Here is a 16,698-nt window from a genome sequence, read left to right as displayed (position 1 = left end):
GAGTAGTTACAAAACATGCTCAAAGTCACCATAGCAAGTTGATGGGTTTGTATTAGAGATTTTATCTGTCTCCAAACCTCATGTATTAAAATTCTCTTCAGTTTAGGTAATGAAAAATAAAAGGGTCCAATGTGGCATAGTCTCTTTGCATCAAACAGCAAACAAAATGCAGTAACTTTAACATACTTGCAACCCATTTAGCTTACTTGACCGCTGAGTTCTTAACCATAATTTCCACCCTTTCCCCACCCATATCGCCGTAAATCGTTCAGTGCCCAACAGTTAGTAATTTTGCTAACAACCGTTTCGAAAAACTGGCTGGCCTCCGGGTAAAGACAGGGAGCAGTAACACCGAAGACTTCAAGAAAAAAAAAGAGCTGTTTGCGATGGTAACCCTCCACTTCTAGCTTTGACCGGGCAGGAGGAAACATCCGCATGCAGATGTAGACGTTTCCCGGGCCGCGCTTCCATCGGGCAATAAGCTAGTGGGCCCGGACTGCGCAGGCGCGAGCGGCGGTGGGTGGTCAGCCCACGTTTCCCTGGAGAAGGGGCGGAAGCGGCCGGAAGCTGCGCTGCGGTTGGCCACCGCCGGGAGGTTGGGGGTGGAGCCCGAGGAGGAAGACGGCCGCGACCTGGAAGCGCACGCGGCTGGGGCCATGGAACGCGCCGAGGCGGGGGTGTCTGGCGGCTCGCGGCGTGCGCTGCGGCCCGAGGAGCCTGGCAGCCTCCCTTGTTGTAAATAAGGGCGGGGCGGGCGGACGCCCGGGGCGGTGGCGGCGGCCGTTGGGGTGCGACCGTCCCCGCCCCGCTTGGTTCCTTTCGTCTCCTGGCTCTGCCAAGAGGGCTGCCCTTCGCTGCATGGTGTTTTCTGGTTTAGACCCCGGAGCGGGGTGGCTTCGCTTAGTAGCAGTAGTAGGGTGGGCGCGTCAGGTTGTTAGTCGAGGGTGCAGAATGGAGGGCCGTGTTGTAGGGGGTTGAAGGGTGGGCCCCGGCCTCAGTCCCGGGGAACCGGGAGGAGGCACGTGCGCGGTGATCGCCTCTCCGGTGACCCTCTTCCAGCCTCGACTGTACCTTGTGTCGCCCAAACCCGCATAGTCCTGGGCTATCCTTCCACGACCCTCACCCTTTTATAAACTTTTAAATTTAGGAATAATTTTTAGATTTACAGGAGTTACAGAGTTTTTCCTAATGTTAATAGGTTATATCACCGTGAGCAAAACTAAGAAATACTGTTAGAGGACAAGCTTTAGTCACATTTTACCAATTTTATTCCAGTCATTTTTTCCTGTTCCAGGATCCAAACCAGAAGATCACAATGCATTTAATTTTCCTTTTAAACTGATGTTAACAACTGGAATCTCATCTTCCTCTTGTCTCTTCCCGTCCCCCACCAATTCCCCATGACATGAGCTAGCTACTTCTTAAAATCCAAGAAGCATTTACTCATTCTTTCAATTTAGGGAGCATTTATTAGTAGTTTATTATATGCCAGGCACTGTTATAGGTTATTCGGGATCCAGCACCGAACTGGATAATCCTGATCTCATATGGGAGTTAAATATGGCCCACTGGAACCAATAGGTTCTGTCTTTTGCAATTTTGTATTTCTGAATTTTTAAAATTTAAGGACATGCCACTTAGAATAATTTTTTAAGTTGGTTAAAATTAATGTTTAAACTCTTCTGCCTCTTTTGATTACCCTAAATTTTTCTCTGACCTTCCAAATGAGAGGACTACTTCCGTGATCTTCCATTACTGATCAAGAGTTTTTTTCCCCTCAAATTAATTACTTGAGAAAAATAGCAGTGCACAAAAAAATTCTAAGTAAACAGAACTGAAGACCTGACTGTTGATGCAGTTGCTCTCATGTCTGTAATTTTTTAGATGCTTTGACAGATAAAAATCCAGAAAAAAAACTTGAAATCACTCTGCATTCTTTTTTTCTGTTACCATGTTTTAAGGAACTGCCAATTGCTCAGAAATGATAAGCAGCCTGAATATATTTTTGTATTCTTTTGCATATTGTGTGCGCCAGTTCATGAGCAAATGGTGCCAGGAGGAAGTTCTTCATCCAGAGTCATAGCACACTTGGATCTGGATTGCTTTTATGCACAAGTAGAAATGATCTCTAATCCAGAACTGAAGGGCAAACCTTTAGGTAATTATGGACATTGATAATATTTTCATTGTATAATAGGGTTAGCACTCATGTTTATTGTATTCTGATGTATTAACCATAATAGGAAAGATTTTGGAAGCAGTTCTGAAGGTGTTTCATAGAACAGAACCTTGGCTTCACTACCAGGTGTAAACTTTATAAGCCTCGTTTAATAAATGGTGAATTTGACACAAGTTGTATAGACAATAGATGAACAGAAGGACCATAATAAACTTTTTTTTTTTTTTTTTTTTTCTGAAGCTGGAAACGGGGAGAGACAGACTCCCGCATGCGCCCGACCGGTATCCACCCGGCACGCCCACCAGGGGCAACGCTCTGCCCACCAGGGGGCGATGCTCTGCCCCTCCCGGGCTTCGCTCTGCCGCAACCAGAGCCACTCTAGCGCCTGGGGCAGAGGCCAAGGAGCCATCCCCAGCGCCCGGGCCATCTTTGCTCCAATGGAGCCTTGGCTGCGGGAGGGGAAGAGAGACAGAGAGGAAGGGGGGGGGGGGTGGAGAAGCAAATGGGCGCTTCTCCTCTGTGCCCTGGCCGGGAATCGATCCCGGGTCCCCCCGCACACCAGGCTGACACTCTACCGCTGAACCAACCGGCCAGGGCTAATAAACTGTCTTTTTCTCAATGTTTGAAATCTTAAAATCCTCATATCTATTACATTTTAATAGAATTTTTTATCTATCATCCCCCCTTTCTGAAATTAACTCTTAATTTGTGTAAGATCTGAAAAAACAGGATTTTGAACAGAACTCTAAATATTAAGGCATATAGAGCAAGCATTCCATAAAAAAAACAAATTTTTTTTTTTTTTTAAATAAAAGGCAAAGAGAAATTTTACTTTGACGGTTTACTTTTAATATATTGGCTTGTTTTAGTATTTTTATTATTGAAAATTGAAATGTGAATTTACAAAACTTTCTTTGATAAATATGGTAAGGAGTTATCTTTTAGTATAAGAATAAAGAGCAGTTATGATTCACTTGCTGCTACCCTCTTGCGCCTAGTTTGGTTTTGATAAATCCTAATTCAATCTAGCCTAGTTGATTTAATAAAGAACAAAGGTTTTGGTATGTCAAAGTCAGTGTAGGATCTTTCAACAACTTTCCTAAGGGTGTAAAGAAATCAGGGTTAGGGGACCTAGGTTTTCTCCTGAAGGCACTTCGGTTAGTAGCGTAACATGGTGCTCTGTAGATAATGCTTAATAAAAAGACATTGTCTAGTTGAAACTTAGGAATAAATGATTGTGGGAGATGAGAGATGTGATGCTGAAACTTTCTAGAAGAATGCAAAATACTTGTTCATTTATACTCAACAGATATATGACTACATAACTTTGGCTGGTGACATATAGTGGTGAATCCATATAATTCTGCATTTAAAAATATTTTTTTAGTTATCAATCTAAATTTCTATGTAGTGCACTAATGAATATTTTTGAGCAGTGATTCTATTTGTTGGCATAATTTAATGTCAGAAATTTATATATTAAATCTGTCTTGTTTATATTAAATTTTTAGAAACAAATTTCATACATTAGAGGATTAGACATCACTTTTTTCTACATATTTGTGTTTTACATATTTTAGATGAGCATTACTTTTATAGTGGTAAACAAGTAGACTTGTGTAAAGAGAAAAGCAAATTTTAGCAAACTTAAGCCACCAGTAAACTAGAACTTTTATATCATCTGTAGATCATAATTTAATCGTTTTGAGAAAGAAGGGGCTGAGAATGCCGCCTCACTATCTAGTCTGTTCTTCAGATGCCTAGGAAGAATAGTTCAATAATGAGAACATTTATCAGGAGATCCCTGAAATTTGCTGTAGGTTGGCACTTGTAACAGAACATTGCTTTATATTCATTGGACGGTTACTCAGAAGATAAGCTGAGTTTTTCTACCAGCAAGCAGTATTTAATTGTACTCAATTTTTTTTATCTACTTTTATTTTTTGGTAAAACATGGCCTAGAGCAGGGGTCCCCAAACTACGGCCCGCGGGCCACATGCGGCCCCCTGAGGCCATTTATCCGGCCCCCGCTGCACTTCTGGAAGGGGCACCTCTTTCATTGGTGGTCAATGAAAGGAGCACATTGACCATCTCATTAGCCAAAAGCAGGCCCATAGTTCCCATTGAAATACTGGTCAGTTTCTTGATTTAAATTTACTTGTTTTTTATTTTAAATATTGTATTTGTTCCCGTTTTGTTTTTTTACTTTAAAATAAGATATGTGCAGTGTGCATAGGGATTTGTTCATAGTTTTTTTTATAGTCCGGCCCTCCAATGGTCTGAGGGACAGTGAACTGGCCCCCTGTGTAAAAAGTTTGGGTACCCCTGGTGTAGAGTTATACATAGAGTTATAAGAGTTAATTCAGTATACATTAATCTGGTTTTGTATTGTCTGAACACAATTCCAGAATGATTTTGTTTGTGTTGTTTTGCTGAAGACTCCATAGAATCTACTGATTTGTGATAATTTCTGTTAAATTTTACTTTATAGAACTTTGGTGAATGGAAGCTATACTTATTAACTGAGATAGAGAGCTGTTTATTTTTATCCATACAGATTGCATTACAATTTACAGTTATAATATTGATAGTAAATTATATTTGAAGATTTTTTTTCATTCTGCTCAGTTTTCTCATAAAATATTTATTTTTTGTAGGGGTTCAGCAGAAATATTTGGTGGTTACCTGCAACTATGAAGCTAGGAAACTTGGAGTAAAGAAACTTATGAGTGTTAGAGATGCAAAAGAAAAATGTCCCCAGCTGGTGTTAGTTAATGGAGAAGACTTGACTCGTTACCGAGAGATGTCATATAAGGTTACAGGTACAGCTTATACGCAATACTGTTTGAGCGTTAACTTTTCTACAGGATGCTTATTCATTACATGAGTCTTTTAACAAGTGTAAAATAAGTCAGTTCCTTTTTGCTAATAACTTTATTTTGGATCTTGCCCAAAATTTATATGAAGGTGACTATATATAAGCAGTGTTGACAAAAAGGTAAAATTGGAAGGATGAAATCTCTCATGGCTGGTGTCATGTAACTATGAGGAAAAAAATGTAAACAAAACTCAAGAGTGAGAAAATGGCAAGATATACTAAAGAAAGCCAAATACTTATAATTTTAAATTTAAATGAATTATGAAGAAATATGCTATATTCTAATACATTTATGTTAGTTGGGAGAGACTTCTGTAATGTTTAACATAATTAAAAATCAATTTGTTAAAAACTAGCTTTATATTTATCTCTTTTTGCTTCTGGTCTCAGTTCTTTTATTATTTGTAGCAGTTTTCAGAAGAAAGGGTTAAATAAAATACTCAAAAGCGCTAAGAAATTAAGAAAAAAAACTCAAGAAAAATGGACAAAGAATATGAATAGGCTATTGACAAAAAACAGCAAACACAATGTCTAACAAATTCCTGGGGGGAAAAATGCTCAAAATCATTGTCTAAGGAAATTTGAATTAGCAAGGTATTACTTTATATCCATCATACTTGTAAAGTAGAAACAAAATATTACAGCCTTTTTAAAAAGCAATTGAAACATTTTTTTGGAGTTAAAGATAAGTATTACATTCCTTAATCCCCTTAACTCTGGGAATTTAAATAAAATTATAAGGACATATGTACATAGTGTGTATTGTAGCGTGGTTCATAATTGGTAAACATGGACTGAAAACAGGTGCTCATCAGGATGAGAATGGCTAAGAAAAAAAGGTTTCCCCTGCAATGGAATATTAAATAGCTATTAAAAAGAATGCATTGGTACTGTATGTTTGACTCATAAATATATACCTTGTTGTTGAGTGAGCAAAAGTTAAGATAAAAAAAATATATCATAGTTTTCCATATATATAAAACTAGCATACACCCTTCCCCCACATATATGTATATGTGCAGCTATGAACGGGAAGAGAAACAAGGATATGTACCGAGTTTTTAATATTAGTTACCTTCTGGAGGGGAAGAGATGGTATTGAAATGGGAGGAAGGGGGAAGAAAGGACAGCCGTGCAGAGAAGACAAGACTATACTCCCAAAATAGCACTTGTACATCTGTGCAAAATTGTATGCATCTGAATATTAGGAGGTTAATTTTTCTTGCACACAGAGAGGTTATATGATACATAGAGTTGCACATCGTGTCATTGTTCTTGGTGACCTTTCCTGTCATCCGTAGAGCTCCTCACTCTTCAATGCCTGCAGCATTCCGTTGCATTTCATTCTGTACTTCTTTATCCAGTCCTCTCGTGATAAGAAGATAGTTTGTCCCACTTTATGCCTAACGTCCCTGCGTAATTATTGATAGCAGCTCCTTTTATTCAAAATTGTCTTGTTTTGAATGATAAACTTTATGGTTTCCCTGATAGTAATGGATTATTAGGCTGTTACCAACTTTTTGCTCTTACTAATATATGCTTCAGTAGACATTTTCATTTGGGAATTTTGGCATACTTTTATGGGGATGTCCATAGGTAAGTTCCTAGAGGTTAATTGCTAGATCAAAGGTAATTTGCATTTAAAATTTTGAGTATGTACTGCTGTATGTTGCACTTGAGTTTGTCCCAGCATATCACTATTATGTATGAGAGTGTTAAATATTCTCAAATTGGAAAGATTTTGAAAAAACGTAAATATTTTCTGCCATCCAGCTGGTATCAGTAGGTGATTCAGGGAGAAATGAAATTTTTTCTCAATGATTTCAAAGTTATTACTAGTCTTAATCCTAAAATGAATATTGAGCCTGACCAGGCGGTGGCACAGTGGATAGAGCATCGAACTGGGACACAGAGGACCCAGGCTCGAAACCCTGAGGTCACCAGCTTGAACGCGGGCTCATCTGGTTTGAGCACACCTCACCAGCGTGAGCCCAAGGTTACTGGCTTGAGCAAGGGGTCACTTGGTCTGCTGTAGCCCCCTGATCAAGGCACATATGAGAAAGCAATCAATGAACAACTAAGGAGCCACAATGAAGAATTGATGTTTCTCATCTTTCTTCCTTCTGTCTGTCCCTATCTGTCTCTCTGTCTCTCTCTCTCTTTCTCTCTCTCACACACAAAGAAAACTGATAGTCCTTTTGATACCTTGTTGAGTGAGCAAAAGTTAAGATAAAAAAAAGTATATCACATTTTTCTATATGTCTAAAACAATAGCACACACCCTTCTTCCACACACACACACACACATATATATATATGTGTGTAGCTCTGAACAGGAAGAGATTCAGTTTGGTAAACATTTGACTTAAGGACTAGGTATTGTGCTAGAGACCAATGTTCAAATACATGTAAATCATGGTTCATTTCTGCCCTGAAGGAATGAGCTGGGGAATGACTAATTAAAACTTTGAATTTTGGTGCATTTTAAAAACAAAGTGAGTTCTATTTTTGCCTCACTAATCACTGGAAATGGTAGATTTTGGGTTTTTTGCCTTTAAAAACTCCTTTGGAAAATATAGCTAGAATATATTATTGTTTTTACTTTTCTAGGCAGACAGTTTATTCTTTAACCCACTGCATTACGATCATAATTAACTATATGCATTGATATTTTGTGTATTAGAGATATAGAAATTATAAGTATAGCAGATTAAGTGGAACATATTACTATGAGTAGCTGCCCAGGGAATATCACTTTCACACTTATTTTGTTAGAAAAATATTGCTTTTACTCAAAATGTACTTCAGAAAAAATGTGGAACTGTGAATATATGTAAAACCTTTAACAACATATTTGATGTAAACATAAATTTATTCTAGTGATGACTTCAGTTACATCTGTGCTCCAATATTATTTAAATTTAGAGTTGTTGGAGGAATTTAGTCCGGTTGTCGAGAGACTTGGATTTGATGAAAATTTTGTGGATCTAACAGAAATGGTTGAGAAGAGACTGCAGCAGCTGCAAAGTGATGAACTTTCAGCCCTGACTGTGTCGGGTCATGTATACAATAATCAGTGTGAGTGACTTCTTTGTTCCATTTAGTCATTTTAAAGTACATACATTTCTGAATGTTCTGAGTTAATTGACTTTGAAAACTTGGTGGCTTTTGTTGGCGCTGCAGCCACATTTCCGTGATCTGTCTGAGAGGACTGAAATCGGGGTTGCTCGTGTCGCTCCGTGCTCTCTCAGTTTTCATTTCTCTGACAGTCTGTGTACATTTTTCAGTGTCATACCCTTTTAGGTCATCCGTAAGTTACAGGAGTTAGCTTGGTCATATGCTTTTCAGAATAGTGTGTGATTCCTTTAAAACTATCTTTAAGGAAAATGTTGCCTTGGTTGCCTCTTGCTTCTACGCCCCCGAACCTCGTGTTGGCCCCTGACTTCCCTAGTGAACCCTTGTGGAAGCTTGCTCGGGCCCACCTGCCATCTGCTGCAAGCTCCTATTTAATTAGTTCAAATAGTCTTTGCCAACTCTTAGCATGAAAGCAGAACGGTTTGGGGGCATCATGAAGTGTTGCGTGTTATATTGAGTTGCACACTTGAAACCTGTATGGTTGTCAACCCAGTAAAACAATAAATAAGTTAATTAGTTAATAAATATACCCTTAGGAAAAAAAAACCCCAGAATGGTTCATCTCCTTCTCGTATTAAAGAATAAATGACTGATGGTATTTCCAGGGATATTTACATCTGAAATAAGCTGCCCTAAACTTCAGTGACTATTTAAATTAGACTTTGAAGCATCTTGTGTCTCTGCTGGTGACTGCCACATCATGCCGCAGAGAAAGCCGCTCTGCTCTGTGTCAGACGTGCTTGACCGTCTTGTCTCTAGGGTTCAGCATGTGCTTCCTCGTATCCCCCTTTTCTGAGAGCTGGTGATCCATCTCCCATCTGGTTCTTCACCTCCCTGACGTTAAAGAAAGTGGAGAGTTGCAGTTCTCTTCCAGAACACATGAAGCCTTTTCTGTCTTTTATACCTGTGGTCTCTTGTCACTTACAAAGATGAACGTGCCAAATATGTTTCTATGTAATTTTTAAAGCAAACTCAGACTTTGAACATAGTACTGAGAGCTAGATTGTTATATCCTAAAAAGTAAATGTCTAATTCTTCATGAATTAATTCTTCCTCCTCCCCACAAGATTTTATTAAAATTTTTTAAATCTACAGAAAATTTGACAGAATAATACAATGACACTCATTATACCTTCCTTGTAGATAGACCCGTTGTTACTGTTTTTCCACATTTGCTTTATGTTGCTCTTTATTTTTATTATTAATTGGTTGACTGATTGATGAACCATTTGAAAGTAAATTGCAGGTGTGACACTTCATTTGTAAATACTCCCGAGGATAAGGATTGTTTCATGTAACTAAAACCATTTTCACACCTAAGAAAATTTGTTTCTAGAAAATTTCCCTACACTTTTCATAAAAGATCTCTTAAATATGTTCAGAATTAAAATCATTTCACACAGCTAGTGCATAAAGTTTAGATTCAGATTTTTAGAGCTGTAATGTTGGCTTTATTATTAATGTAATACTTTTATGCTTATTTATAGGTAAACATGAATAAAAGTTTTACTAATATCAGTAGGAATTTTTTTATGAGAGATCAGTTTTTGTAATCTGTTCATCATTAAGCACTCCTGTATGTTCTGTATCACAGGCCCTTGGAATTCACTTCCTGTAGTTATAGAATTCCTGTAAAGGACAAAATAGGTTGAGTGGGTGGCAGTATAGTACTGTTGGGGGTATTAACTATAGATTAAATAAACCCTGTATCCTTTTAAAACTCATTTGTCAAAAAAAGGAAATTAAAATATTTTGTGGACTTTTAACGACTTCGCTGTTTTTGTAGCTGTAAACTTGCATGACGTCGGGCACATCAGACTACTCGTTGGATCTCAGGTAGCAGCAGAGATGCGGGAAGCCATGTACAACCAGCTGGGTCTCACTGGCTGTGCCGGAGTGGCTTCCAATAAATTACTGGCAAAATTAGTTTCTGGCATCTTTAAACCAAACCAACAAACAGTCTTATTACCTGAAAGTTCTCAGGATCTCATTCACAGTTTGAACCACGTAAAAGAAATGCCTGGTAAGACAAATATATTTTAAAAGTACATATTTTATTTATTTAATTAAAAAAATATAGATACATGTAATTTTTAGAGCCTATGTACTTGGCTCTTGGAGAAAACCAAAAACCCAATGTTTTCTGGAGGTAATCTGTTTAGGAAATATATAAAAGTATTTTTCTAGTTTTACTTACTTTTGTATAGTTTGAATATGATAAAGTAATTATAACCTGGAAGCATATAGTCCTTCATTTCCAATTCCTGGTTCATACTTGTATGCCGTACATTGCATTTAAAGAGGGGAAGTGGTCTTTTACTAATTCTATTTTGAGATTATATATAAAATATTAAGACTACAAGAGTCCTTTCAAAGCATTTAGGTGAAGTTTTTAAAGTTGTGGAAACTGATTTTCTTGAAGGATTCAGTGATCTAGTCAGGTCATGGGGCAAGTTTGTATCGCTGAAGATGAAGTACTTATGTTTTTATAGACCATCAATAATGGACATGTTAAACTCTACTTTTGTGGTATTGCTGGGGATGAAGATATTATAGAAGAATTCTATGGAAGTGAATTTCTGAGACAAGTGAAAGTTAACCTGTAGATGGCATAACTTTAACCCATGTTTATGTGATTCCAAACTGTGTCATACACTGTGTTGCCTTCCTTAGGTAGTCCAGTCATAGCTTTCTGGGTAAACCTGGGTGGAGAAGCAGATGGGTGCTTCTCCTGTGTGCCCTGACTAGGAATAGAACCCGGAACATCCACATGCCGGTCCACTGCTCTACCACTGAGCAAAAATTTCATTTGATCAAGACAGAAGTTTTTGGTTGTCCCTATAGTTACTATATTAGGTATATTAGTGCTGTTAGGTTTTCATAGAGGTTCATATAAGTCACAGGCCTTGAGCAGAAGAACAACTTAATTTTTAGTAAAGTTTGATCTTAGCAAAAAACAAATATTAATTATAGAATTTAAAGATATGATTGAAATAGTATTGATAATATTTTAATTGGCTTTACTTTAAGGAGAAAAGCTATTGTAACACCCTGTGCACGTCTTTTTGTTTAGGTATCGGCTACAAAACTGCCAAACGCCTTGAAGCACTGGGTATCAGTAGTGTGCGTGATCTTCAAACCTTTCCATCCAAAGCGTTAGAAAAGGAGTTGGGACTTTCTGTTGCTCAGCGCCTCCAGAAGCTCAGCTTCGGAGAGGATCACTCTCCTGTCACACCCTCAGGACCGCCGCAGGTTCATGGGAATGGGGTTTGAATTGCGTTCTGCTGTCACATTACTTGAGATAAAGATTTCTGGTTTGCTGCTGTGTTTTCACTATTCTACTTTGCTTATTAGGTTAGTACATGATCTCTTTCCTATGAGAAGACTAATTTATTATAATAGATTAATAAATATTCTTAAATTGAATCTAAGAATTAGTTTTTAAACCTCAAGTTAGCCACTTTGATTAAATAGTCTATGTTACATATATGAGGCAAAATATTTTAATTTTTTTAAAAGTCTTGTTTTTAGAGTAATGATTTAGGAAATGGAGAAAGTTATAATCACCCAGTTCACATTGACTGATTTTTTTCTATGTGACAGGCTCTTTACCAAGTACTTGATTACATTTGCCCATTTAATTTTCACAAACCTTCAAGGTAGGAAGTTCTATTGTTTGTTCGTACCTTTTCTCTCTCCTTCTCTCCTTCCTGTTCTTTTTATAAGATGGATATACTGTACATTAGAGAGGTTAATAACTTGCCCAGCGTTAAATTCCAGTCTTAGGAGAGTAAGAGCCTTGCTGTAATCATACAGGAAAGCTTGGGCTTGCTACTAGAACTTCATAATCTCTTGGCTCCAGTGCACTTTCTAGTGGAGTACAATAACTTGCAGATAAAAAGAGTTAATACAAAACTAAACTAAATGATTCAAACTAAGCACAAGAGGTAAGTTAGTAAAGAATGTGTTGATTTATTTGATGTGTACACTGGTAATTGGATGTGCTTATTTGGGTTTACAATAATCCTTATTTGTGCTTCTTTGCTAGTCCTTTAGTGAAGAAGATTCACTTAAAAAATGTTCATCAGAAGTCGAAGTTAAAAGTAAGATCGAAGAATTACTTGCTAGTCTGTTGAACAGGTGATTTTCCATTTTGCCATATCCTATATATTCTGTATATTGTATATGGAAAGAATATTTGATATTCTGTCTTGGAATTTACAAATTAACTGGAGATTAAACAGTGTAAAGATAGATCATTTATCACTGACTTTCTCTACGTTATAAACTGTTGCAAAGGTAATAGATGCTCTTTAACTAAATTTATTCCATCTAGTGTTTTGGTTTTTAGTAACACCGTGGTTATAGTGTGGATCTTAAGCTGCTGATAGTTAACCAAAGGGGTATTATGGTTCTCTAGAATCCTTATATCTACAAATGTGGTTGAAAATAGGTGGTTATTAAGAGCAACAACGATGGAGAAAGCAGGAAAAAACTTATGTCTCCTTTGTTCTAGACTACATGAAAGAAAATGGAGTCAGACAAAAGAAGAGCTAAATGGGGCTGTGTGTGAGCAGTCAGAGTGATTGTGGCCATGTGCAGGGTTACTGTTCTGAAAGTACATGAAGATGTGAACTGGGATTATGAGTACACAAGTGGAGGAGATGACCTGCCCCAATATGAACGGCAGTTAACTACAGAGCAGGGTTACCTGGAGACCAGAGATCTGGGAGTATATTAGCCATAACAGGAGACTGGCCTGGGTTACTTGAATGCAAGTATGCAGGATTCTTGGAGGAATGCCTCCAAGAACCAGATGTCCTTTATGATTGATAAGCTCTGGGACTCTGACTCTTCTTGTGTCCTTGTTCATGACAGAAACAATAGACGTGCAGGGTTGCGCATGAAACGGATGGGAAAAAAGGCTTGTGTAACTTTCTAGTGTTATCTGCTGAGCTATGGCTTTTGGAACTCAATAAATACGCAGTGGCGCAGTTTCTCGGGGCTGATTCCGCCTAAGAGTTTCAGCCGTCCTGTCTGCCCATTTACTGGCATCTCCTGTGTCTTTTGCCTTGTGAGTCTGAACCATGAAGAAATTCATAACACACAAGTAGCATAGCATACGCGTAACAAGACATGTACCTTTCTGATGCTTCTTTGCCTAATATCTATTCCTAATATTCTACAGAAGAGTATTATCTCTTTTCCTCTCATTTCTGTGATTTCTAAAAATGGGGTATCAGGGGTCTAACAGTTTTGAGTAGGTGTGCTTCTGTAATGATGCCTGGATAATTAACTGCCTAGAGAAAAGGGGTTTTGGATGACTCTACATATCAGAAAACGGATGAAGTGAAATTTCCTTTGCGTCACGTGCAGTGTGGTTCTCATATCTTGAGAAAAGCCATGTGCTCAACATTTGCTTTGTGCAAGTGGGGCAGACTATATGACCCAGCTCCAGTGATATGACTCAGGCTTGGCCCGTGAATATGCTTATGAAATTGGGTCATGTGCTTTGCTTTAACGAAATATAAGACTACTACAAAAAGCCTGGCCATTGGAAATAGTTCTGTACATAGAAATACCACAGGAATTATAAATATTATAGGTACTCTTACTTGAAGAAACAACCTCTAGATGAGACTAGGTGCTCTCTAAACCTTTGAAATACCAACTGTTTATCATTTATCCTTATCTCTTGCCATTCCCTTTCTATACTATGGCCTCTTTATTTCAGTGATTGAGGTATAATACTTAAGTGACTGGCAAAAAAATAATTGTATGTGAATATATTTTCCTTTTAGAGTATATGATTATACTGTATGTATATAAAAGGTATAAAATCATCTAATATTTAATCCAATTTCTAGATGATAGCTTAAGATTGCTTAGAATATAACCTTTTTCTTGTATGTCTTAATTAGTTTTAGAAACCAAATCATTGTCTTTGAATTGCATAATGACTTACTAGAACAGGTTCAACTGGAAGATACTTAAACTAATAACATATTTATAGGAATTATTTATTATTAAAATATCTATTATTTTAGTAAAGCAGCAATCAAGAAATTTTGTGATAATGCAATAGAGGAAAAATTATTTACTACAAATATCTAAATTTCCTAATTCAAAATCTTAAGTTTGAGTATGTTTAACAGTGTACAATATCTGTATTGTATATTGTGATTTTAATGCATTGCCATACATTTAAAAAGGAAAATGTTATTCTTTAATGATGTGTGCATTTTCTCTAATTAGATTTTATACTCTTTAAGTGAATTTTCTATATCATTAAAACTTTTATTTTTGATCCCCAAAACAAGACCATTTGGATGTAACTCTTTTTAAGATGTATGTATATGTACTTACCTTCCTAAATGTAGTGTATTATATGTAGATCTTTTAAGTTACTGCTCTACTGCGCCACACAGTGGTGATATTATTACATGCTCTCTTGAATCTATTTGGGGAGTGCTTTTTGACAAAAGTAATCTCATTTTTTTTCTTTTTGTAATCTTATATTTTTAAAAACTATTTAAAAGTGTTACTTTTCATGTTAGTGAATAGTTCAGTTTCTTTCATTGCCTGCTGATTTTAATATTTTGCTTTTAGTTATGTTTGGGACTTGGATTATAAAATGATTTATTATAATTATGTTTTATTTCTGTTCCTTTTCTGGTAGCACTCAATTCTGAGCAAGGCCTGAGAACCTTACACTTAACATTTCAGTAGTGCATATAATTTGCAAAATTTATATGGGCTATTCAGGGACCTTTATTGCTTACTGTCTAATCATCACCTATATTTATCATTGTTATACTTACTAAATCTGGCACCTTTAGATAAATTAAGCATATCAGACAGTTTTTAAAAAATCTTTAGGTAATTTTTTAAATTGCTTGTTTACCCTTTCTCTTTATTTCTAGAGTAAGCCAGGATGGGAGGAAGCCGCATACAATGAGATTAATAATCCGTCGGTATTCGTCTGGGAAGCATGGGAGCCGTGAGAGTCGTCAGTGCCCTATTCCATCCCACATAATTCAGAGACTAGGGACAGGTATGGGCTAATTTTCTAACAATTTAATTGGCAGGTTGGATTCTTAAAAAAGCAAACTTTGAATTAGAAATATGATCCATAGATTTAGGGTCTTCATAGAGAGTTAGTGAGCCATTAAATCCCTTTATTACAGGGGTCGGTAACCTTTTTGGCTGAGAGAGCCACGAATGCCACATATTTTAAAATGTAATTCCGTGAGAGCCATACAACGACCCATGTACCTTATGCATTATCCAATAAAAATTTGGTGTTGTCCCGGAGGGCAGCTGTGATTGGCTCCAGCCACTCACAACCATGAACGTGAGCGGTAGGGAATGAATAGATTGTAATACATGAGAATGTTTTATACTTTTAACATTATTTTTTTATTAATGATTTGTCTGCAAGCCAGATGCAGCCATCAAAAGAGCCACATCTGGCTCGCGAGCCATAGGTTCCTGACCCTGCTTTATTATATCAGAAATTTTCTCTAGAAAACATTTTTTAATTTTTATATAATTTTATTAATAAACAGGGATACACTAAAATTTCAGTGAAACCTTAATATTCTGAAATGTACAAAATTCAAATGTCTAAATTTTAAAAGCATTTCTCTCCATAACAATGCAAAAGAAAAAAACCCCAAATAGGTATATTTTACAAAATACTCCAATTATCATGGAAATTAGTGAGCTTACAACAAGTAGATGAATTATAACTTGAATTTCATATCCTAATGGATCAGGTCCCTGGTCTAGGAGCATAAGAGAGGATTCTCTTAACTTCTGTGGCAATTTCCTTCTTCCTTAGAAAATACCAGATATAGAAAATACCGTATCTGCTAACTGCAGGCATTCCTGGTGCTGACCAGTACTATGCGATGTGGTGTGAAGGGGAAAGCACAGCATTGGCAGACAGCTGTCTCAGTAACACCATTTGATGCATTCTTTCATAATCTTCTTCAGCATCCCCTCTGACACCGCCATCCAGCCTCCGGCAACAAACAAGACAGTATACATTTTCTCCTTCACATCTTCGGTGAGGGCATCCAAATGTCCTTTCCAAATACATAATCCATTTCATATTTGTTCTCTTTGTGTTCATGAGCCATTTTCTCAGTAAAAGTTGGTTGAGGTATCAAACTAGGTTTTTGTGGAGCTGAATTCATATGCTGAAAGCAATTATTAAAGGTTTCATGGGCTTCCAGATACGGTCTGATGCACAGATGTTCTCTGAGAGCACTGTCATCTTCCAGAGGAAGTGGACTTTCCAGTCTTTGTTCTCCTCACTGGTTATAGACTTCTGCTATGGAATTCTGAGGAATTTTCACAAATACTTCTTTTGCAACTTCATGCTTGTTTGATGCCAAGAAGTGTCTCATTATCGCATTGCCTTATTTATTTATTTATTTTTTGTATTTTTCTGAAGCTGGAAACGGGGAGAGACAGTCAGACAGACTCCCGCATGCGCCCG

General features: G+C 37.2%; 1 protein-coding gene and 1 pseudogene across 1 annotated transcript in view; one reads left to right on the top strand and one right to left on the bottom strand.

The window, feature by feature from the left end:
- Window positions 1-599: 599 nt before the first annotated feature.
- The window catches only part of POLI (DNA polymerase iota), a 27,634-nt gene continuing 11,535 nt past the window's right edge, over window positions 600-16,698 (top strand). Inside the window, exons 1-8 of the mRNA XM_066352454.1 lie at window positions 600-735; window positions 2,036-2,158; window positions 4,837-5,001; window positions 7,983-8,135; window positions 9,979-10,215; window positions 11,266-11,444; window positions 12,241-12,332; window positions 15,116-15,246. Coding sequence (XP_066208551.1) covers window positions 657-735; window positions 2,036-2,158; window positions 4,837-5,001; window positions 7,983-8,135; window positions 9,979-10,215; window positions 11,266-11,444; window positions 12,241-12,332; window positions 15,116-15,246 — 1,159 coding nt within the window. The 5' untranslated portion in view covers window positions 600-656. The remainder of the gene's footprint in view (window positions 736-2,035; window positions 2,159-4,836; window positions 5,002-7,982; window positions 8,136-9,978; window positions 10,216-11,265; window positions 11,445-12,240; window positions 12,333-15,115; window positions 15,247-16,698) is intronic.
- The window catches only part of LOC136383436 (nuclear pore complex protein Nup107-like), a 4,560-nt pseudogene continuing 3,131 nt past the window's right edge, over window positions 15,270-16,698 (bottom strand).

Source organism: Saccopteryx leptura, chromosome 11 (genome assembly GCF_036850995.1).
Source record: "Saccopteryx leptura isolate mSacLep1 chromosome 11, mSacLep1_pri_phased_curated, whole genome shotgun sequence".
Taxonomy (NCBI): Eukaryota; Metazoa; Chordata; class Mammalia; order Chiroptera; family Emballonuridae; genus Saccopteryx; species Saccopteryx leptura.
This window is presented reverse-complemented; position numbering and strand designations above follow the sequence as displayed.